Source organism: Rhinolophus sinicus, linkage group LG02 (assembly GCF_036562045.2).
Source record: "Rhinolophus sinicus isolate RSC01 linkage group LG02, ASM3656204v1, whole genome shotgun sequence".
NCBI lineage: Eukaryota > Metazoa > Chordata > Mammalia > Chiroptera > Rhinolophidae > Rhinolophus > Rhinolophus sinicus.
Window position 1 is genome coordinate 156,493,599 of NC_133752.1, and position 25,881 is coordinate 156,519,479.

At 34.6% G+C, this 25,881-nt stretch overlaps 1 protein-coding gene and 1 long non-coding RNA gene across 4 annotated transcripts in view; both read right to left on the reverse strand.

Annotated features, from left to right (window-relative positions):
* LOC141570112 (uncharacterized) overlaps positions 1-17,344 on the reverse strand; it is an 81,048-nt gene extending 63,704 nt beyond the window's left edge. The window contains exons 1-2 of the long non-coding RNA XR_012494011.1: positions 9,019-17,344; positions 8,652-8,815 (exon numbers count right to left, since the gene is read on the reverse strand). This is a non-coding gene — a long non-coding RNA (uncharacterized LOC141570112). The remainder of the gene's footprint in view (positions 1-8,651; positions 8,816-9,018) is intronic.
* A 2,143-nt stretch (positions 17,345-19,487) lies between these two features.
* Positions 19,488-25,881, reverse strand: part of CNTN1 (contactin 1) — a 289,760-nt gene continuing 283,366 nt past the window's right edge. For all 3 annotated transcript variants that reach the window (XM_074325831.1, XM_019756344.2, XM_019756345.2), the window contains one exon: positions 19,488-21,773. In XM_074325831.1, the coding sequence (XP_074181932.1) occupies positions 21,697-21,773 (77 nt within the window). In that variant the 3' untranslated portion in view covers positions 19,488-21,696. The remainder of the gene's footprint in view (positions 21,774-25,881) is intronic.

The window sequence follows — 25,881 nt, forward strand, 5'->3', positions numbered from 1 at the left end:
CTTTGAAGGCTTTCCCTCAAAGGGTTGGCATAGCTGCACTGTTTTTATACAAGAATCATTCTAACTGCTGTGTTGAGAAGTGACTGAGGGGTACAAGGGCAACGCAAGGCAAAACCAGTTTGGAGGCTGTGGCAAAGATTCAGGTGAGATGGATGATGACTTGCACCAGAGCGGTGGTAGTGGAGGTGATAGAAGATGGGCATGTTCTGCATATGTTTAGAACATAAAGGCCGCAGGATTTTTATGGTCCAGGTGTGGGGTAAGAGAGTTTCATGGACTGAGCAACTGGAGACTAGAATTATCCATAACGAAGATGGACAAGACTGTAGGGGGAGCACGTTTTCAGTTCCTGGAGAGCTGGGTGTTGGCCATATAAAGTTTGAGAGACTTACTAGGAATCAAAATAGTCACAGAAGACAGTGTAAATATATAAACCTTTATACTGTAATAAAGGGCAAAAACACAATGCCAAACAAACAAAAACCATAAATAACAAATGTTTATCTATGTGGACACATACGAGGTAGGTTGTAGGAAGATATATTTGAATGTTCACTCCCACATCTTTATATTAGGTAGTCAGTTACTACTGCCTGCAACTTAGATATTTAGTTTAAAAAATGATGTAAGACCTTTAAGATGTCATGACCCTTCAGAATTTAGTTTAGAAAGATATTTCAGGTCATGTTATCTTTTTTGATAGAGAAACAATTACCAAAACTTTGACAATTCATTTAGTTTCAGTTCAGCTTTTTTCTTTTAAATAAAAATGGCATGTATGAATTTCAAAAATAATAAAGCAAGTAGAGTTCCATTTTAATGTTTTTGTCTCTCTCATATATATATATATATATATATATATATATATATATATACAGAAATGTCTGGAATTGAGGTCACTTTAATTTAACAGAGATTATTTTCTAGGTGGGGAATAGTTTGTTTTTTTTTTAAACTATTTTTTATGCTAAATGACTTGGATATTTTTTAAACATGCAAATTGTATAATCAAATAAATATACATAAGTTGCTATATTTATGGATAATAAAGTACAAATTATAAAAGTGTTTTCTATTTTATGTTAACAAAAATTGCATGATAGTAAGCAAATATCTGAGAGTAACTCTGGGAAACCCATCTCCAAGCCAGACTCCTGACTAGGCATGTCTGTTTACCATGTCAGTGGTGGTAACCTTATAAACAAACACCTCTGTCTATGGTGATTAGCATATTATCTTGCTTGAGAAAGTGAGAAGTGAATATAATCACTTTGGGGACCAGTAGTTTATCACATTAAATAGTGAGACTGGGTTATTCATTAGCAGAATGTTTGACACCAAAAATATCCAGAGGCAAGACATATAAGCCCAACTGGTTTGTCCATTTTGGGATCACTTAGTCAGCTTCTTTACTCATTCCAGAGGAGCTGAGTGGCTTCCATTAGTTTCATTGTTTTCCCTTTCTTATGATTACCAAATAATTAGTGGCTGTTTGGCTACTGAAACAGGTCTAGTCTATAGCCTAGAGTTGTGATGTTTAACATAGTAGCCACTAGTCAGTCATATGAGGCTATTTAAATTTAAATTTATTAAAGTGAAATAGAACTTAAATTCAATTTCTCCTTGCAATGGCCACATTTCAGAAGCTAATGGGTACCATTCTGGACAGAGCATATATACAACATTTCCATCATGTCAAAATGCTCTAAAATATAGTACTGGTCTAGAACTAATTTGTCCCTGAAGAAAGTTTTTTTTTTTTTTTAGAGATGCTTCTCTAAAATGTGTTCTCTCTCTTTATTTCTCTAGGTCACTTTTTGAAAATTGCCATTTCAAAAAAAAAAAAAAGCAAGATATGTTATGTATTATCCAGTGATTTAAACTAGTTTAAGAATTTGGAATAAAAAAGGTTACTTATTTTGAGTAGAAGTTAAAGTTGACTTTCAAGTGATTGCTGTCAGAGTAGACAGTTCTCTGGTCTCAGGATTAACAAGGGTCTGGAATAATTTTCAAATTTTAGTCTTTGAAGTATCAGCCATAGATTTAATGTATAGGGTCAATCAAATGACAAAGAATCATGTAAGTTACAATTCAGAGTAAATGCAAAAACACTTCCTTTAAATTTATTCATGAGGCATTTTGTAAAGCTTCCAAAAATATGCATTGGATATATTGGAAATTCATTTTCAGATGTATTGACTTAACTCTTCTATTTTGGGGAATTAAAATGGTACCTACATCAACTAAATTTAGGGTACCATGGGGAACAACATTTTCTTAGGACAAACTTTTCCCTTCAGCAACCCAGGACCTGGGCTAATAATGGCATTCCACCAACCAATCTCATGGATTAGTTTAAAATATCTCTTGCTTACTATGCAAAATGTCAAGGCCCTAGATATTAGAGTTTAGTTAATTTAATTTCTTCTGCTTAAGAATAAACAGTTCTCTCCATAACTGGGGAAAAGCATTTATATTAATGTTACTCTGTTGATACCCACTTAATTACACTGATGTTTTCTTTTCACTTAGAATTTTTTATATTTAGTAAATGAGCTCCTCTAGATGTACCTATAAATATCTCTGTCATATTTCACTCTTGCACAAAAAAATTTATTTAAGTGATGCAAATTGACTAAGCTATTCTTAAATCCTCTTCATTTTGTGAATCCCTTTTGACTCAGAGTTTTCATTGTTCTTGAATCTCTGGACTATAAAGAGCGTAATTGATGGAGCACTTTTTAGTCTCATATATTTTCTTCTAACCAGCTGATACCCATTCAGCAAATGTTGGTGCTTGCAATCATTTCTTCAATGATGAATATTAATTTCATTAAAATAACATTTGTGCACTGTTGCTGATTTCATGTCTTTTTGCATACACAATAATTTTAAAATAAATATCAATTCATAGTATAATCAAGATATTTTAAATGTAGTTAAATCAAATATATGTGGTGCCAACTACACTCATTACTGTAGTGAAGACAACAGTGATATCATGACCAAGTTCTCATATGCTCAGACAGGTCATCTATTTTAAAAATGTGTTTGTCCAACTGTGATTGTGAGACTCCATTTCAGAGATGTTAAATTATGAAAAAATACACAGTTAGGAAATTATTAAATGACTATTTTTTTCATAGATATCTAGCGATGTCATAGTTTTTATAATTTCTGAGACCTGATCATTCAGATTTACCTTCATATAGCATTTACTATGTGTTTTAGACACTCTTCTCCATGCTTTAGGTGGGTTATCTAATTGGATTTAATGACACACCATATGAGGTAAATACTGTGTGTGTGTGTGTGTGATGACAGTATATATAAAGAATATATATATATATATATATATGCACATAGAAGATTATATGTAATACATTTTTGAAAGCAATCTAAGTATCTCATAGTAAAAGTTAAGATTAAGCCTTTTTTGTTATGTTAAAAAACTAAATTTTCACCAGCTTCAGTGTTTAAAGTTGCTGATAGTAAGTCAAGAACCTCACCTAGTGGCCTTCCTTAAGTGTAAGTATAAATTAATGATTGTCATTGCTCTGGGGAAAGTGTGTAAAACAGAATGAGTATCAACCAATGCCTCTAAGGGCCAGCAATCGGGGTAATAGTTGAGACTATGGCAAGCTCACGACTTACAGAATGCTGATCTTTAGAAAGGAAAGCTGATTTCAACTTCAGCTAATTGTCTTGTGGATGAAAAGAGGGTCACATACTAAACCTAACAAGGCCAGCATGGTGGACTCTACAAACTCAGAGACCAAAATTAACCACGTAAGATGGTCTGAACTTAAAAATCCCTAACTAAAAGCGGGTCATGGAGGATAGTCACATCTTTGGACTGTGGTTTCCTTGACAAAGGTCAGTCTTTACCTTAAGTGAGCCTTTTTTGCGTCTAAGATAACATACCCTTGGAAAGTCAGAGGAATCCCTTTTTCTGGATCCCTCAGGGCACAACTCACTTTACCAGAGCACAGACTGCAGAACCCCTCATTTTTATCTTGTTCCCCAAATACAACCACTGTGTGCTGTAAATGTTAATTATGAACTGTCCTGTACCCACCAATGTAAAAGAAGTATATGTCTCTCCATTTTACTTTTTATCCAATCCCAGAGATTTCCCTGCTTTGCTTTCTCCCACCCCCTTAATCTACAACCAGTGAATTTTATGCCATCCTCCTTAGGTTTCCTTCTTTGGTTCTAATGTGTAATAAAATCAACTGCAAAACTGCCATTCTCCAGAGCATTTGCTTAATTCATTGAGATTTTGCTTCTTGGCAATTATCAGTATGGTTCAAATAAACTCATTAAAATTCTCTACAGGTTTGGACATTTCTTCCATTGATAGTTTCTATGTAGACATGTGTTCCATGGTTGACAAATCTTTCATATTTTCAAAAAAAAAGCCATACATCCAATATTTTACATGAATTCAATAGATGATTTGTTAAAAATGTTAAACAATGAAGGCCCAACAAAGATTATATACAGGCCAACTTTGAGCTTAGGTAAGGTAACATTAAAAGATATGATAAAAAAAAACAAGAAGACACTCTCTTGCCTTGGAACTTCATTTTAGGGTACATGGATCTCTAAGGAGAAAAGACTACATTTACCAGCTTCGCTAGGAAAAAGATGAAATTTCATTGTCTGGTAGGTTTCAGGAATTTTCATTAAAAACAGCGGGAACATGCCCGTGGCTTCTTCTTCTTTACCTTATGATCCATTCTACTGCTTGGAATGCTCCTGGACCTTGAAGTCAAGGGCCACACCTTAAGAATAGTAGACTAATGAACCAGAAGAGGTTCAAGTTCCTGAAGACTGTAGAACAAAAATTACCAAGCCAGCCCTCATCTGTCAACCTCTAGACTTTCACAGGAGAGGGAATACATTATGTATTATTTAAACCAGTGTTTACATTGAATTTTATATTCATTCAGAAACTCACTTTGAAAGTTCAAATAAGTCTATATTTATCTTCACATCTATTATAACCTTTTGAATCAACTTCCCATAGATAATAATTAAAAATCTAATCAAATCAAGCCAAATATGGTATACTTTTTAAATGATTAATGAAAAAATATTTTGATAGCTTTAAAAGGGTCTGAATTATAACATTCAAGTGTGTCGTAGGGTGCTCTTCAGCTCATGAAAATCAGATACTTTCCATTACTCACCTTCCCAACTTCCCCTGATTTTATGGGTCAACTTTTTCAAAGCCAGAATAGTACAACCTTCCATCTTTTACATTTTCTTTTCTAAATAGCAATTGCCAGATTTTCTGTGGCTTAAGTTTATTTTTCTTTCTTTCTTTCTTCTTTTTTTTTAGTGGCTGCATATTTAAATAACATATTTGGAATTATAAAAACCCCATAGAAACTTTCTAGAACCCTGGGTTCTTTAGAAGTGTTATTAGAAGACTCAGGTAAATAAAAGCAACCTAAGGAATGATTGAAAATATGGCATTTTCTGTAGTAGATTCTAAAAAACAGAGCAGAAAAGGATCAGCTGTTAAGGACCCCAACCCAAAGAAAAGCCTATTGCAGTAGATAGAGGCTGATGGGACAATCCAGAGATCAAAGAACTTCCTGTGGCTATTCTGGGGACAGAAGTCTGAGGCAACTCTTTGATTTTGGCCCACCCACATAGCATATTATACCTCTCTAGAATGGCCACCCAAATTGAGCTTTTCTGAATGCCAGACAACATAATATGTCATGGAAAGAAAAGATCTAACCAACTTGGTTTTGCTTGCCTTGAAGAGTCATCACTAGGAAAAACATTGTTATATTAATTAGAAGTAAAAAACAAAACAAAGCAAAACAAAAATAGTAAACGGGGAGGAAGAAAGAAGAAAAATAAAACAAACAAACAAAAAAAGCAAAACAGATTCTTAGTATGAAAATATTTTAGGAACTCAGAAAGACTACATTCTTTATTTGATCATTAATGGACCAAGATTTTGTATAATTCTGTAGTAGTCTTGAGGCACCATTTCTCCGGCTAAAAAGTGCTTGATTATACTAAATAAACAAAAAATAAATAAATTTACTGTAAAGTCCTAAGGATAGGTTCTTTTCCTGAGGGTGGCCATAGGAAAGACGGGAATGATTTTTTTTCCCCCCAAAGTTTGAGATAATGAGAACATTATTATAAAAATATGGTTTGTTTTTCTTTCTTTTTGCAACTGAAGTACAGACGTAGTTTGTCAGTTAAGATTTACTACCCAGACTTTTAGGACCAAGCTCATATTTAGGACGATATGGAAATACTCCTTTTTTAAAAACGGTTTCTATTACAGTTGACACTCGATATTATATTAGTTTCAGGTGTACAACATAGTAGTTAGACGTTTATATAACTTACAAATTGATTCCCCTTGTAAGTCTAGTAAACTACCTGGCACCATACATAGTTATTATAATATTACTAACTATATTCCCTATGCTGTACTTTACATCCCCATGAGACTATTTGCAACTACCAATTTCTACTTCTTACTCTCTTCACCGAGCCCCTAGCCTACTTCCCATCTGGCAACCATCAGTTTGTTCTCGGTATCGATGAGTCTGTTTCTGTTTTGCTTGTTCGTTTATTTTGTTTTTTAGATTCCACATACAAGTGAAATCATGTGGTATTTGTGTTTCTCTGTCTGTATTTTATTTAGCATAAGACCCTCTAAGTCCACTCATGTTGTAGATGGCAAGATTTCATTCTTTTTATGGCTGAGTAATATTCCATTGCATATATGTACCACATGTTCTTTATCTAATTGTTGATGGACACTTCAGTTGCTTCCATATCTTGGCTATTGTAAATAATGCTGCAGTGTACATAAGGATGCATATTTTTTTTGAATTAGTGTTTTCAATATTTTTTTTCAGATAAATACCCACAAGTAAAATTGCTAGATCATAGGTAGTTCTTAAATTTTAAAGTTTTGAGGAACTTCCATGTGTTTCCATAGGGACTGCACCGATTTGCAGTCTAACCAATAGTGCACTATTGGAAATACTCTTTATGTGACATATGTGAGATCCAATTAGATAACTAAAGGGAGCGATCACCTATTTCTCTTTTTGTTTAATATTAATATTGCAGAGGTCAAGCGTACAGATTGGAGGAAATGTCTTTAGCAACAGAATTTAATGATATAAAGAGGTTTATTCAGTGATTATTTGAGCAAACTCCTTCCTATTATAGTGAACAAAACTTAAACCCATAGGAACTATGTAGCTAGCTCAGTATTGCTAGGTCTGAGACTCAGATCTGTGGTTTAAGACGCCTAGTAAAATTTTTTTTTTCAAAGAGGTGCTGCATTTTCCAAGATTTTTCAAATGGTAAAATCTTCTCCCAACTGGATTGCTTCTTAGACTATTCCATTTCATACCAGGTTAACCATTTCTAAAGTATACAATCTGTCTGTCCATATAGAATTATTTTTAAAACAGGTGTTTCTACTCAAATCAGAGAAAAGTCATAAATATACACAATCCATAGTATTTCCTATGCCCAAATTGCCAACCATAAATCTTTTCTGAAAGCTTGTTTGCCTCAGTTAGCAGTGTAAATAATCTCTCTGGGGGTTGAAACTGTTTATTTTGGAAATCTGCCTATTTACTTTCCTGAGTATTATAATGCTACACAGGCATGGCTGAATTAAATAGAATAATATAACTGCATCTATATATTTACTAATGTCAGAAACAAAACATTTTTAAGTATTCAAATTAAGCTGTACATTCTTCCTCAGACCATTTTTAATTACCTTATTTTTCCTGTATGACAGACACTGGAATCTGTTAGCTAGTGCGTTCTAGTATCTTACAAAAGTTTTGTATCATCACTAGAAACGCTTTATGTACAAATGCTTCATTTCCTAACCCTTTAACTCCAATCAAAGAGGATTGTCTTCCCTTGTCTTCAAGGCACTCCCTTGTCCTATCAAATTACTTTGAGTTAGGGTACAAAAAGATACGGGGTGCCACTTTTCACAGATAATATGTGCATTTTAACTCTTGCCTATCAAGTCTTAATCCACTTTTACACAAGTTGGTTCTGGTCAAAGAAATGGCTTCTCACAAATTCTGAGAGCTCTCAAGGAGAATTTCAAAATTTTAATCATTTGATGATTATCTTTGGATGATATCTTAAAAAAAATAATGTATAAGTATGTTTTGGATCCTCTGAATGACCGCTGGATAGCTTAATATTTCTTACAGTTGTAACTCTTGGAGTTTGTGTTTACTTTTTTATTGGTGGCTAATAGCCCTATTTTATTGCCTCAGGCTAACAAGAAATAAGCAGACATACATTTAATGGTAAATGATGAGTTTGCACTAAATGATGTCCAAATGTCAGCACTGCTTGCCAAAGGTTTTATACTGATTAGAATTGAGAAATAGTGGGATAATTCAGTCATCTGGTACAGGTTGTGAGCAGCAAATTAATTTTGGCAAAACACCATCAATGATCATATTATATCAACTATTAATTTCAGTATTAACCTTATAGCTTTGTCTAATTTTTAAATTTGCTTTGGTATGAGTTATAAGTTTATTACTAATTTTATGTTATATATATTTAAGTAACATTTTAATAATAAATAATTTTAGTCAACATCAATAGCTTACCATAGTTTGGTTGATTTGTTTGGTTACAGCTGTGCTTTCCTCAAGTTTAAGAAACATAAAGCCAAAAGAGGTAATAATTTAGAAACCTATAATCCGTCAGCCAGATGGTCCTTTTGGCAATTCTCAAATCACACAGTACCAGCAGTTATCTTCCCAATATTTGGCTGTAGAAATGGCAAATATGAGTAGTCAGTCAATCAGTCAATGTTTCTGAGCACAGCAGATTAAGTGAGGGGGGTGTGTGTTAATTTATCTATTTTAAATTATCTGTATTACCGTGTTTTCAGAAGGGATCTGAAATTTCATCATTTATAAACTACAAAAAATTTACAGAAACTTTGGAACAATCTGATTTATTTCTGCTTACCTAAATCTTTTTAGTCTCATGAAGATATTTCAGACTTTTACTTTATTTCAAGAGAGTATAATACATTAAGCTGTCCTCCTCAAGATATTCCATTATTTTTTTTTGTAGTCATGGCTGTGAACAGTATAAGCACAGTATACATGCTGTAATTATAAAAACTTAGTGTAAATAGTTAAAAGCACTCAAAACCATTCCTGAAAGCATTTGAAAGTGTTGGTTAATTTCTAAGGAAAAACAAACAAACAAACAAACAAAAAAAACCACTAAACCTGAAATCAATAAAAGATACTCAACTTTTCTCATTTCTTCTACTTATCATGTCCATCAAATCATGAGTTATTTTGGCCTTTTAGGTATTTCTAAAGTCTGTCCACTTTATTTTACTCTACCACAAGAAGATTTCAGGCCACCATCCTTTCTCACCTGAATTATTGCTACTGTCCCCTCTTTGATTGGTTTCCCTCACTCTAATACTGCTCATTTCCAAGCTACTCTCTATGTTGGAGTCTGAATGAGGCCTGAAAGGCAAACCTTATTATTTCACCATTTATTTGCCCTACAGTAGATAAGATACAGCAGAGTTTTGTTAACAGGGTCACAAGGCCCTCATGATCCACGTTTTCACTTCAGCCTTGATTCTCTTGTTCTTTTGCTGTTTTCAGTTTTATATCCCTCATATCAGTGAAATCATATGGTTCTCTACTTTTTCTGTCTGACTGATTTCACTTAGCATAATAATCTCAAGATCCATCCACGTTGTCACAAATGGTACTATTTCATCTATTCTTATGGCAGAATAGTATTCTATTGTGTGTGTGTGTGTGTGTGTGTGTGTGTGTGTGACCTCTTCTTTATCCAATCATCTATCGAAGCACACTTTGGTTTTTACCATGTCTTAGTCACCATAAATAAAGCTTCAATGAACATCAGAGTACATATATCCTTACAGATAAATGTTTTCGGATTTTTTTGGTAGATACTCAGGAGAGGGATTGTTATGTCATATGGTAATTCTACTCTTAGTTTTTTGAGGAGCCTCTACACAGCCCTGGTTCTGAACTCCAGCCACACTGTCCTTTCAACTTGTAAATCTCACCCAGACTCTCTCAACTTGATCCCTTCACAGTGCCTTTCTCTTTCCCAGATACATTTTCTTATTGTTCTCTATGTCATATTCAGTCTGTTGTTTTTTTCCCCCCAGGTATATTCCATCTAAGAAGCTTTCCTTTATTCCTGGACTGCTACTGCCAAGCCCACTCTACTCCAATAGCAATTTTTTTTTTAAGTTTCAGGTGTACAAAACAATGTGATAGTTAGACATTTATACCCCTTACAAAGTGATAACCTCCCTCCCCCAATCTACTACTCCTCTGACATCGTATACAGCTATTACAATTCCATTAACTATATTCCCTATGCTGTACTGCATATCCTGTGACTATACATATATTATAGTTGACATTCATTATTATTCACCTTTAGCTTCAGGTGTACACTGCACTGGTCAGAGCAAACTGAGCAGAAATAGTCTCAGAGATATAGAGGAAAAACTGATTGTTGTTAGTTGGGAGGGAGGGGTGGGGTTGAAGAAAAATGTGAGGGGATTAGAAAGCATAAACTGGTAACCACAAGATTGTCGTGGGGATATGAAAAACAATTTGGGGAATATAATCAATAATGTTGTAAAGATTTTGTAGGATATCCAATAGACACTTGTCTTATTCGGGTATAGATGTCTGATAGCATCTTGAATTCTCCCTATGTATCATAGGATTTATGATATTTGATTATAATTTCTTTTTCAATCATTGGTCTTTCTCATTGATCAATAATAATAAGTTTTATAAGTCCTTTGTGGGAGACATGCATGACAAATGGTCACACTTCCTAGCGTAAAAAATGTACTTTAAGAAATAATTAGAAATGCAGACTTATGCACTAATAGTTTATTGAATTTTCTAATCTATTTATTGAAGCATGTTGAAAAATGTACAGCTTAATGAAATTTCACACAGACCAATTACCACCCAGATCAGGAAAAACTATCACCCTTGAAGTGTTTTTATAGTCACTAACTTCACCCATCTTCCTAAAGGTAACCAATAGCCTGATTCTAATGAAATAGATTAATTTTGAACTTTTGAACATTGAACTTTAAAAAAAGAACCTTATAGCATGTACTCTTTTATGCCTAGTTTTTTCATTCAACATATGCTTGTGAGATTCATTCTTGTTTTGTGTAGCAGTAGGATGTTCATATTAATGACTCTATAATATTCCATTATTTAAAAAAAACAGTATATTTGTCTAAGATACTATTGATGAGCATTTACATTAATTTCAAATTTGATCTATGGAAACAATGCTAACATAAACACTCTGATACTTGGTACCCACAATTTTCTATCCTATATAACCAGGAGTGAAATTGCTTGCCCACAGGGTATGCATATCTTCAAGGTTTCTATAGAATATTAAAATGTTTTGATATAAACAAGAAATTCATAAAAGAGGAAAATACAAACAGTAATCATTCAAAGAGATGTACATTTTGTAATCAGTGAAATGTAAATTAAAACACTTCATACATAACCAGATTGATTAAACATTGTGTCCACATAACATCACTTTCATAGAAGGAAACGGAAGCCCTCAGGTGCTGGAAGTGAAAATTGGAGTGACCTTTTCAAGTTTGGGTGACTTTGTTTTGCCCATTGTTGTAGCCCAATTCCAAGAAGAATACCTTGTTGATTAAACATGTATGAGTAAAACATGTTATGCATACATACTATCACTTAGTAAACTTTCATTACTGAATATATATGCCCCAGGAATATTCTCACAAAAGTTCATAAAGAAGCATGTAAAAGGATGTTTGCTATAAAATTGTGTGTAGTATGGAAATTTCAAAACAGAATGAGAGTGAAGAAATGAAATGTAACAAAAGTAGACAGGGAATACACTAGACCTGCATAGAGCAACACAGATAGATGAGAAAAACAAAAAACGAAAAAAATAACATTCATTGAAAGAGCTGGGAAATCAAATAAAATATGCATCAAAGAATAATTTATCTAAATACAAACCAAATATAATGATACTACTTATTCTTCATAGAATAACATAAGGGTAAATAAAACAAAGAACTGAAGGACAAATATTGCATATATGACAACGAAGGCACGGCAGAATGTGGAATTTTAGTTCAACGGAGAGAAACATAATCAAATGTATAAATAAATACATAAATGAATCAATGATAATAGTAAGAGACATTGTACCTAGGCAGTGAGTTAGTGTGTGCCACAAATTGTAGAGTATTATTGATCAGATCAATCTGATCCTATGCTCCTAAGGTGCAAACATTTAGAAAAAAAGTGTTACAGAAACAATACTCAGAGAAGGATGTCCTGGCTATTTCCTGAGAGCACAAGTGTAGATAAATTTCTTCCTCTTCAGTGACAACCCTTCATTGAATCTATTCCCCACCCAGATGTTTTCACAAACTTAGACTGGTAAACACAACACTGTCAAAAGCTTATTGTTCTCTCTTACTAGAGATCATTCATCATATTAAAATATGTAGAATAAGCACATTTCTCAATCAAACAGTACAAAAAGTAGTTACAGAAAAATGTGCTAAAATACCAAAAACTTATTTTTCATTCAATAATCCATTCAATATGTATGTACTGAATCCTTATTACATACAAAGCCTTGTGCCACACTAGGAGCATGAAAAGACACAGAGTTCAGCCTCATGGAACACTTTCAACTGTTATCTTTATGATAAATATAAAGGTAGAAACTATTTCCTTTGGCAGCCATGCTCATATGAGCTCACCATTGGGATTCTAGCCAGCTAAGCTGGAGTCTTGCTTCCTCAGTGAACTAAACAAATACCATTTAACATCCTAACCTAAACATAACTCTCACCATCTTTAACCCAAATTTGGTCTGGAAACTTTAAGTGCCCATGAGAGGTATTAAATGCCATATTTTATAATTTCTGGTAAAACCAATTTTTTTACATGTTAACATCTTTGAAAATGGGATGCATCTTACAATCAATGTAATCTTTCAATTGCTCTCAGTCAGGAAATAACTATGACTCAGTTATCATTGCCTGCACATATGTGACCTTGGCCACAGTTATTTATATTGTCATTATTTCAGTTACGTTGGAAGTATTTTGAGGATAACACATGTCACATTTAATTGTTTTTTTTAAATGTCTTATGATTCAATATTGAGACCAAAAATGTATTATATACAGAAATTCATGGAAACAGAGCATCTGGACATATAAGGATACATTTGTTATTCCTGTTGACCAGATGGGACAACTTCATTTTCTTAGAATTCTTGTCAGGAAGTCATTTAAGAGCCTTTGCTTTATACTAACTGTATACACTAATTCCCCCTGATCTGCAGGTGATACATTCCAAGATCCCCAGTGGATGCTTGAAACTTGGATAGTACCAAACCCTATATATGTTTTTTTTTTCCTATAGCTATAGATCTATAATAAAATTTAATTTATAAATTAGGCATAGTAAAAGATTAACAACAATAACTAATAATAAAATAGAACAAATATAATAATAAACTGTCATAAAAATTATGTGAATGTGGTCTCTCTCAAAATATCCTATTGTACGTTACTCACCTTTTAAAGGAAGCGCTTTGCAGCTTCTCTGGCATATCTGAATTGCCAGCATCACTACTCTTATGCTCTGGGGTGATTATTAATTAAAATAAGGGTTACTTACTTGAACACAAACATTGTGATACCACAGCAGTTGATCTTATAATCAAGATGGCTACTAAGTGACTAAAGAGCAGGTAACGTCTATAGCATGGATACGCTGGACAAAGGTATGAGTCACGTCCTGGGTGGAGTGGAACAAGTCAGCACAAAATTTCATCACCGTACTCAGAACAGCACACAATTTAAAACTTATGAATTATTTATTTCTAGAATTTTCCATTTAATAATTGTTGACCACAGCTGACCACAGGTAACTAAAACTGTAGAATGCAAAACCATGGATAATGGGGTACTATTGTAGTTATCTATTATTGTGTAACAAATTACGAGCAAAACTTAGTGGCTTAAAACAACAAATATTTGTTATCAAACAGTTTCTGAAGGTCATGAATCTGGAAGCATTTCAGTTGGGTGTTTCTGTCTCAAGGTCTTTCATAAGACTACAGTTAAGCTGTTAGCGAAGCCTGCAGTGGTGATCTGAGGGCTTGACTGGGCCTGGGGGATATGCTTGCAAAAGGGCTTACTCACATGGCTTTTGGCAAGGGGCCTCAGTTCCTTACCATGGGGATATCGCCACAGGGCTGCTTGAATGCTTTCAAACATGGCATTTGGCTTCTCTCAGAGCAATTCATCCAAGAGAGAGAGACAGAGAGATTGAGAGAGGGAAACAGAGAGAGAGAGAGAGAAAGAGAGAGAGAGATAAAAACCAAGATGGAAACCACATTTGCTTTTTATGACCTAGTTTCCAAAGTCCTGCACAGTCACTTCTGCTTTATTCTAGTCACTAGAAGTGAGTCGCTAAATTCAGCACAACCACAAGGGGAAGAGAAATAGCTTGCACTTCTTGAAGGGAGGACTATAAAAGAATTTGCAGACGTATTTTTTAAGTGGACATAACTTTCTGTTAATCTGTTAATGTCTGATAAGATTGAGAAAGTACTTGGAATAATTAGTGGAGCATTATTTTAAAAAGTGGTGCATATACCAATACCACCAAAGGATGATATTTTGTGGTAAAATACAAATATCAACGGTTCATAGTTTAAACATAATTTAGAAGAGTCATACTCCGAATGTGAAGAATTTTTAGGACTATATTACACAATTTACTTTCTGGTAGTTTCTTTTTTGTCTATGCACATCAAGTCATAAAAATATTTGTACAAATAAATGGCTATTTCAATAAATATAAAAGTTCTTCATGACAAGCAAATGCTGTGTTGTAGTTTAATTTGGAGTACTTTTTTTCTTTCTTAATGGCAAAATTGATGACCTCTTCGATGTAATAAAATTTAGTAAGAATCTGTCGTAGATTACATCATTTGGCTCCAATTTTTCAACACTCTTTTAGATCAAAATTTGCTTGTGACTTTAACATGCCCACCCACACATGTGGGCGACCTGCCCTGCCCCTTAGTTCTGGGTCTAGATGTGACTTGGTGTCAATAGGATATTAGCAGATCTGAGGCAAGCAAAGTCTTGAAAAAGTACATGCATGTTTCCACTTGTTTCCTTGCACCTGTGCCATTGTCATGAGAACATGCCAGAACTAGCCTGCTGAAAGATGAGAGAAAAGTGGAGCAGAAACAAGTTGCTCTAAAAGCCCCAACTAAAAGTGAACTCTAACAACTGATATTTAGCTGCTCTCAGGCATGTGAGAAAGCCCAGTTCCTATTAGTAAAGCCACGTATCTGATCCACTGCTGACCCAGATGTGTCAGCAATTAATGTTTATTGTTCTATGCCACTGAGGTTTTGCGGTTGTGTTTCTGCGACATTATTGTGGCAATAAGTAACTAATACAGTTCGCTTAAGATGGTGTTTTCAACACTTCGATATGACATGCCTTTCCCATTGATTAATTAGAATGATTGTTTATGTGGAGCAGGTTTTGCAAGTTTTGAAGTTGTGAAGTCACTTAGAAATTTGTACTCTATCTAGATGTGCACATCATTCTTCCTCAGAAATGATGAAAAAAGTATAGACAGAAGTGCTTGACAATGATTTCTCATTGTCTCAATGATTTCTCAGCCCTCATATCAGAAATGGTATACATTTAAAATGTAGTAAAAGAAATGTTTCAGTGCCAATAGGCCTTTTTTCTGATTCGTTTACATTCTGATATTACATTCAGTTCAACTAGTAAATCAGCTCTACCTGATTGAGGAAGAACTAACTTTGAGTTGACTCTGCATGCTAAGCTGAGCGAGGTATAAACAGATAGCTATGCAAGCGCCTGATCTAAGAGTTTTAGAAGTAAATGTTATATTGCATATGTCCATTGAAAAGTAATGGTGGGAGGGAAAGTTTAAGATTGGTTGAGAGTATACTGCAAGTCAGGCATTTTAATTCAATCATCTTTTTTCAATTCTCAGAATTTTAAGAACAAGTAGAGTGAGGAATGTTTTTGCCAGTCCAACACCCTTTTTCTGTTAATAACACCTTATACTTCTTTTAGGGGAATCATCCTTTCTCCACTCCATGTGGTCCTGGTGGAAATTTCTATCACAGTGCATTTGCCACCTCCCAATTATCCAGAAGAGTAGCCAGGATACCCAAGATGGCTAAATAAAATGCAAATGTCTGGAGATAATCTGGGTCTTCAATGAGATTTGGTATATGTACCAGGTCAGAAAGGATCTCTATTATTTTTTGACCACTGTCCAGTAGGATGTAGGCTTTGAACTGTTAGCATTCATGATCCCTACCACAAGAAACCAGCTTGACAATGAAACATGTGCACAGAGAGAAGCGGGATCAACACATGATGAGACAGTTCCCTGAGAACATTACTTAAGTATCTAGTCTACCTTGTAGAACCCATTATTTCACCCAATAAATTTCTTCTTTCTTTTCTTAAGCTTATTTGAGTCACGTGCAAAAAAATTCTGAATGAGTAATGTTATTCTCATTTTATGGAAACCTTAATCTTCCAAACATCACATTACTTGTCCAATGTCTCACAGGTTATAACAGATAAAGTTAGAATATGATCACAGGTCTGTCCAAGATCCATGATCTTTGCATAACTGTATTTGTAAAAAGTTAGAAAAATGTACATATAGTAAAACTCATCTTTTGTTGTACCGTTTTACGAGTTTTGACAAATGTGTAGATTTGAGTCATTGTCACCAGTTCCACCACCCCCAAGAGTTCCTTCATGTTGTCCTTTGTAGTCAAATCTTCACACTACTCTTATTGTTTGGCAACTATTGACTTGTTCTCTTTCTCTAGAGTTTTGCTTTTTCCAGAATGTGATATAACTAGAATAACACAGCCTTTTAAATCTGGCTTCTTTTCATTTAGCAAAATGCATTTGCGATTCACCCATATTATTTCATGTTATCAACATAAATGCTTTCTGAAAGCATGCTTAGAGAACCATTTCAATCATATCCTCATTAGTATGATTGGAGCATATACAGGTTTTAAAAAGAGGAAAAGAGAACTATACAGTATTCTCCCAAGACTTATATCCACCTGGAATCTGTAAATGTGACCTTACTTGGGAATAGGGTCTTTGCAGACGTAATCAGGTTAAGATGAGGTCACACTGGCTGTCCTTCTAAAAAGAGAAATTTGAACACAAAGAAGCACAGGGTGAAGGCCACATGACAAAAGAAACAGAGACTGGAGAGATGCAGTTGCAAGCCAAGGATGGCCAAGGTCTGCCTTCAACCACGGGAGTGGGAGAGAGGCACAGAACATTGTCTCTGCGTCTCTACCAGGAACTTACCTTGCCGACACCTTGATTTTAGACTTCCAACTTCCAGAACTGCGCGCGCGAGAGAGATATTTCTGTTGTTTGAAGGCACTCAGTTCCTGGTCATTAGTTGTGGCAGCACTAGGAAACTAACACAAGAAGGTAGGTATTGGGGCCTTGCTTTCAAGCTGCTAGCCTCAGAGCAAAGAAGCCTGACTGAGAGGATATGATAGATAAAGCCATGTTCCTCCAGTTTTACCTTAGGATGAGACGGACTGAATCCTAGAGCAAGATAGTAATGGCATCATAGGTACTGGAATATGTTATTCCAAGTGTCAGACTTATTACTAGTATCTAAAAAGTGAAACCTGTTTTTAAAATATGATAAACAATGGAGAAATCTAATCTTGGCCTCCCATCAACTAATTTTAAAGTCAGTCCATTCAAAACCACCATGTTTCCATTCTGGAAAAAAAAAATGTTGAAGTTGGGAGGGGCACCTTTCATCAATCTTTTTATTAGCAACCTCCAGAAGATTACAGACTCAGGAAATTAAGTATTAAAATTTAATTAACTTTCCAAGTCACATGAAGAAAAAATTAAAAAATAAAGGAAATCCACATTCCTTTAGAGAAGAAATCTTCTGAAGTACATTTCAGTCTGCTGCTTGGATTTTAGATACAAACACTTTAGAGGATATTTTTAATAGACAAAAAGTGTATAGCATTTTGATAATTAAGATATAGGACCAAAATATAAGAAAGCATGAGCAAATTAGTTATGAGAAAATTAACAGTTTAGACAAGCTAAGAGAATGGCTTTGTTTTTCTTGAGAGATTTAAATTATGTATACATGATGTTGATATTGTTGATTCAGTTAAAAATATCAGTTAATCTAACTTGGAGTAATCATGAAAATCTGTGTTTCTCAAATCTGGCTCCCTGTCAGACACTCCTGTACAACCTAAAAAGATACAGATTCCTGTGCCTCATTTTCCAGATTCTGATTTGGTAAGTTTGGAGTGGAGTCCAGGGAATCTATTTTACTTTTCAAATTATCCAGGTTATTGTGATGGGCAGCTAGGTTTGAGTACCCCTTACATGGAAAAATCTCTCACAGAAAGAAGCTTTGATCTCCCAAAGCCTGGGGAATTAGAGCTGGGGTCAATCCAAGGTCAAATACCAAAAGCAAAATATTAGAATAGAAGTAATCTAATACTTAGGGTCAAGAAATGGAGGCAAGGTCCAAAAGGGAAAATCAGAGTCCAGGGTGGAAAGCAAACTTCATGAAACAGGAAGAGAGGTCAGAATGCCAATGTGGAATCACAATGAGAATTCAGGAGAAAGAAGATTGCAAGGCAAAACACAGGAAGCCCTGCAATTCAGAATTTGGGGTTTAGTCTGGCTCAAGATTCAAAGAAGGCTTTAATTGTATCACACTCCTGTGTAGAGTCATGTTTTTATGGAAATTCTTTTATTACAGTATCAGCTCATTCAGGGTCAGTCCATTTATTCAGCAGCTAGTAGCTTGCTCTAGTGTCTAGCATTAGACTGAGTGATATTCACTGACATCTCCATGAATCGAAGTTACCTACCAGGTCTTATTTCAATGTAATAATGCCTGTGAATATGTGTGCTTGCAAGCTCACGTGTGTGTCTTTTTGTCTGTGTGTATACTTTGTGTAGAATCCTTCAACCATTAAACTATTGTTTAACAAGTAATATTTATTCTGTGCTATTTAACTTACAATGAAAACCTTCTAAAAATCAATTTTCAACTTTAGGTAAATTGAAAGGACAGTTGTTATTTCTTGGATAACAGTAAGACATTTATTTCTTTATAATTTGTTTTCATTCATAAAAAGGACAAAGCACAGTCCTATACTACTCCATTGAAAAAATGATAAAAAATAACTAAAAATATCAATTCAATATTTATCAGTATCAAATAAAACTACTATCACCTTTCCTGAAATACAAAGAAACAACAGATGTGTCTATATCTATATAAAGTTTAATTAAGAATCTTGCGTCTTAAAGCAGATGATACATTAGTTAGATTGACAACAGTTTAAAACTGATGGTCCCAGTCAAATTTGTACAGTTGTATGAGGAAATGAAAAGCTTGAGTTATCGGTGTATGTATGAGAGATTTTAATCTACCTAATTCCTGTCACAAATTGAAAATTAAACAAATAACCACCAAAGTCTGTTTTCTTCTTACCTTTCAGAACCATTTCATGCAAAATCTAATCAGCTTTGCTTTTTATTACCATACATTAGAAAATAAAAGGCAAGCATGCATTTGGCAAAAGATTTAGGTGTTGTCGATTATATAAAAATGCCCAACATGGGTCACATTGCAAAAGGAAAACCCCAAAGTGTTATAATGAAAACAAAGATTTGTACAGAAGGCTTACAGAGTATTCATTTCCATAATCTATGAAGAGATTTTGTTTTTCAAATAATTAAACATTTTATGAAATTTGGTAATGCTCTTAAGACTGCTGACATATTTCTACTGGGATTTCATCCATTTCACTTATTTTTAAAAAGTTTCACTTTATAACAAAGAGTTAAATGTTAACTAATGAAATATTTATTGATATTTTCATAATGAAAGCTCTAAACATTTACACATAGATATATAGTACAAAAATTATACAAATTAAAGAAAGGGGGATAAAGTAGTAATAGATCTGTTTTGCCTGTAAATATTTTTTTTATGAACCTATAAGGTATCCTTTCTAAAAAGATAAACTCTATCTCTAATTAGCTCGCAAGGTTGTGCTAATAAAATAGGATTATACCTCTTGATGCATCAGACATTGCACTATTTCATGAGCCAGCTAATCCTCATTACTCGATTTCTTTCACATCCACACTCAAATACATTTCCATGCACACCATGGAGAATGAAGACATGTGCATCTTCCTTTTCACAACTTATAAAAACCTAAACCGCCAACACTTGGGAGACATCAATGGATGGATACGTTATTTGTCTCCTCCTGGCTTTCCAGTTTTGCATACTCTCCAAAGTACCATTAGCAACCTATTGATTTGGTATTTTTAGCCGGTTTTCGGTATTGCATTGAAGTGGGAAATGAGTTTAAAACTCAATATTAAAAAACAAGGAACACTGTAGTTTTTTTCCCAACCTACAGGTGATCTCTGAAACCTTTCTTCAATAAAGAAAGGTCTTACTTAGAAATGAAGCACAAAAAACAAGATACTAGATATTAGGTAATTCAGATTTTCATTTAACTGTCATTGATTCCTAGGTGTATAAAGACTATCACATCTTGATTAAAAAATGGAAGCACTCTACTTTTCAAAATTCGTCATTCAACGTTTGAATAAATACAGCAATGTGATAATACTCTAGATAAGAGCTGTGACTTCTGAGGTTTGAAACTGATGATAAGAAAAGGATAAAATAATTTCAGAGTAGAATACAAAAGTAAAAAAAAAAACAAAACTTCATATGGTATGTTAACTTTACTATTAAAAAATTAAAAGTATTACTGATTTTGAAAATCAAATATTTAGAAACTTAATAACTTCCAAAATAAGAATACTGATAATAAGTTCTAGAATTTGGTTTTTAATATTCAAGATTTTTCAAGTTATTCAATAAAATGATTTGGTAATGAAATTTGTGTCAGAATGTTTCAGTTATACTCTATTTTTTCTTAAGAAAACTCAAAATGTCATGAATGATAGGGGCCGTTCAAAAATATGCAGGACCCAGAACAGAGAGGATAGTACAAGAGGATAGTACTCTTACATTTACCACATACGATCAACATTTCAACCTCTATTATATTTTACAACTTGTTATTAAATTTAAAGCACCTGTGTATGGTGATTTTACTTTCACTCTACAGCCTAAAGAATTGAACACTGTAACTTGTCCCATTGGATTAAATCATGCAACTGTCACAGAATCAGGTTAAGTGGTTTATAAGGCATATTGGAACGAGTTAAAAATCATTTTATATCCATTTAAAAGTTTATTCTTTTGGATGGCGGGGTTCCTGAATGCCTCAGTCATACATGTGTTGTAAATCAGTTGGATAGTTTGTTAAAGTATAATTTATTTGGCTTAGGATGGAGCCGCAGGAATTGGAAGGATTGTAGTCATCACAGGGATGAAGGGTGTCCTTTGAGCCGGGTCGGGAACAGCAGCGGTCACACCACATTCAGAATTCCAAGTAGACAAGGATGCCACAGGCAGGCAGCAGTAAGCCGAGAAGACTTGGTAATAGGGTAGATGTACCTACAAAGTAAACCAAAATTGTGCATATTTCACTGATAACAGTCACTATTTCTCATTTACCCTATTTGGGGGAAAGCCAGAGATTATGTAGGCCTGAAAATCAAGTGGTTCTTTAAAGAAAAAAAACAAACAAACGAAAAACATTTTCTCTGTTCTTAGGTCATTGAAGAAAAACAGAAATTTCTGATGGAGGATTTTGTGTGAGAGCATATGGCCTGTTTACATGTTCATATAAATCATTTAAGATTATAAAATCAAAAATATTTATGGTTTCCCTATGATCCATCAGTCTCAAATTCCTACTAGAAGGTGTTAAGTCAAGAAATAGATATAAAAAATATATATTATATATGTAATATTATACATATACACAGACACTCGTGTGTGTGTGTGTGTGTGTGTGTGTGTGTGTGTATGTAAGCTATTAAATAAGATAAAGAGATACAGTAAAAACACTAATAATGCTATCTGGGATAATGATATCATAGGTATAACTGGATAGATTTTGCATAATTTCAGATCCCAATGGTTTTAAGACATGTAGGTGCTTATACACAATGATTTGATGAATATACTTTTTAACAGTAAGTCATCTATTCAAATTTTTATCAAAGTTTGAACAATTGCCCTGATATATGCTATGAATTAAAAACCAAACACTATGCTATGGACGGATATATCTTGGGCTAATAATTATTGGCTCTTAGGGCTCTTCCAGTGGCCAAGCAAGTTACGGGTGAAGGTCCTGCCCACACTGAAATTCTTAAGAAAGTGCTGAAAAGAAGGACAAAGAAGGCATCTTCTTCCTTGCCACTCTCCACACCTCACCGGCTTGTCTTCAATGAACACACTGCTGGAATGAGTGACAGGTTAAAAAATATAGTTAACAGCTTGCAAATATAACAGATCAGTGTCAAGTTTTGGAAGTTTATTGAAAACATGAAATCATTATTATCTATTTAATACCATGTTAACAGTGGCCTCAAACACCCCTTTCATTGGAACACTCCTCTTATATTCAGGAAGATTTGGGGCCTTTCTCCTGAATCTCTGGTCATTAAAAGCACATTCCTACAGGTAGAAGATGATTGTGTCTGTCTGTATGCTTGTGTTTCACTACTGCCTTATTAGCAGCATTCAGTCCTGCAGGGAAAACAAGCTAGAAAGCATTGTCATATACAGATAAAGTGTTTTTTTTAGGAATAAGCAGGACAGCAAGGATCAAAAAGTGAGGGCAGAACAGAAAGGACAATACCCACTGTCCTCAAGTTGCTGCTTATAGCCTCATTAATGCAGATGCCATAAAAACATTATCAATACAATGATAATGCCAATAATGACTAGATAACTCCTATTTACTGGCTTACCGCCATGACAGACATGACACTGGCCCTTAATATCTGTTTTGACACAAATACAATGACCTATGATGGTAGGTCTTATTACCCTGATTTTATATTATGTAACTCAGGTGAAATGACTTGTTCAAGGCCAGAGGTGAGGACCAAGCCAGGACAAGATCTTAGATTGGTCTGGCTCCAAAGACCACACTCTCTGTACCTCTTGCCACTTTGTGCAGACAGCTTTGGAAAGGGACCAGTTGTAGAAATGCATAAGGACACTGCACCCTGCACTTAAAGTGTCAAGGCAAAGACACAGAAGGAAAATAAATGACCTATGGGGAAGTGCAGCATCCAAGCTATGCCAGTCTTTGCATTGTTGTAGTATTTTTCTTTCTATTTTTTTCACATAGATATTTTAAAAATATGCCACAGCCCATTCGTTACTTTAGTCCAATAAGATGACCAATAATAAACCTCAATTACATAAACACATTCGTTTTCAGTGTTTACCTGATTTAATTGATCTGTTTTGAAGCCCTTTGTCCTGAGAATGACTGCAGGGTCTCCATGGGGCTCTGTCCCTTGACCACAAATTGCATCAGCAATGGGTACATGTTCATATACTTGTCTGAATATGTGGGTTGGCTCAGTGCAAACTGTGGCTGTGGAAAGTTTAGTCAATGTGGATGCCATTTTGAAGTTTTGGTGTTAGTATGAAAACCAAAGACAATTTTATAATTTGTGGCTTCAACATCAGGATATTTGATTTATTTTAAATAAACTCTTCATGTTCATGTGTGTTATATTTAATTTCTCTAATGGCTCAAGCTTATGTAATTGTGGTCTTCATCTTCTATTCTCTTCCACCTTCCAAGCACAAATTAGAGACCTGACTGAATTCCTATTTAAAGTCATTTTAAATGTGGTATCCCTATATTCTTGAGGGATTTTCAATATATCTAGGTTTTATATCTAACAAAATGTATATCATCATCCTGCTATCAAACATAATTTCAGTACTTATATGGTATGTAGTAAACCTATATTTTACTTTTCACTGAATGTCTTTACTTATCTACTGAATGTCAAACATAATCATCAATCTGGGGAATCATTTTTCCCTGTCAGAATATAAGGCCAATTTAGAGTACTGTATCTCTTCCACTGGATTTTCTTGAATTTTTTTTATACTAAGCTTCCCACACTTACTTCCTTCAGGAAGGATTCCAGCTCTAGGGAGTTACATATTGAGAAGAGAAATTTCATTTAAAAGTTAAGCAGTGCTTCCCAATCTCTGCATGTTTTATGATAAGTAGAGAACTGCTCTAGTCAGTATTTAATGCAAATCTCTTTTCTGATGCTTTAATTTGGACACCATGGTCCAATCCAGATTCCTACTTCTTGGCTATTACCGATGGTACCATAATATTTAGAATTTTCTCCTCATCGTGTCACTTTTTGTGTTCAAAACAATATCTCCAGATTGTGAATAACTTCAGGACAGGGAATATATCCAAATCATATTTTCAGCTGTGTTGACTAATACGAAACCCAGCATATAGTGAGTACTTGACTTAGGATGCTATCATATGAATAATTCTTCCATCTATAAGCACTGAGCCTTTTCTGATTATAGAGCTCAAGGTGGGAGAGAAAGCAAAAGGGTGGGACAAGAGGGCTTATGGAAGAAGACAAAGGAAACCACTGTGACCTGCCGTGGAATCTTTAATATGATTTTTACATTTTATACTCTCCCTTCCCGATGGGCCCCAAGACTAGTTTATCCCTGCTTCTCCTATCCCCATGTCAGAAACAGAATGGATTGCTTCTTGCCTTAGACCCTCCTCTGAATTCATCAGCAGGAACTCAAACCTTACATGAGATGCTTTTCCTTCCCACTTGAGTGATGCTCCACAACTGCTCTGGAGTATGTTTCCTTTGCTGCATCCAGTCAATTACAGGAAGTATTGCTATCTGTCAGACTATAGGTGTGTGTTTGGTCTTTGATTATTTAGGCTTTAAGAATAATAGGCAAATATAAGGGTCAGTAAGTAGGCCACTGTCCTATTAGCAAGAGTGGAAAGACGTACTGGGAATAGCATCATGGGGCTTGGGGCCAGGCAAAGAGGGTAAAGTCCAAATCCTGCCTCCGCCTTTTATTCGCAGGTAATCTGGATCACGTTCTTTAACCTTTTTATGGCTTAGTTCCTTCAACGATGAGACAAAGATAATCATATATCTCATCGCTTTATTGTGAGAATTGAGATGTCCACCTATGGTTCTTATGTATATATTAGTAGCACAATCTTTCTTCAGAAACAATCATATGTGGAAGCCCATTGCTGAATGAGGAGGGAGAGGGGATGCTTTATTCAAAGATGGGTCTGGGGCAGGAGACCACCAACCAGATTTGTGCCTCTTCTCTGTTCATGCTAGCACCACTACTCCCCTAAGCCCGTCATTGCATGCAACTTGTGAGACTCTGCTTATCACAGTTTGGAAACAGGTGCTTTTGGTAGATCACGTCAGTAAATGTATTACTAGTAGAAACTACTGTAAATGTAGCAATTCACACTACTTTTGATAGCAATTCATACTATCTCTTGTATTCTTTGAAATGTAGTATTTTAAATGTAGTTGGATAAACAGCCAAGCAAAACAATACATAAAGCAGGTGTCCCCCGTACACAACTTACATTTGAGATATACACATCTACTTTCTGTTCCCCAATCACACATTATGTCTTTTTAGATCACAAACATTC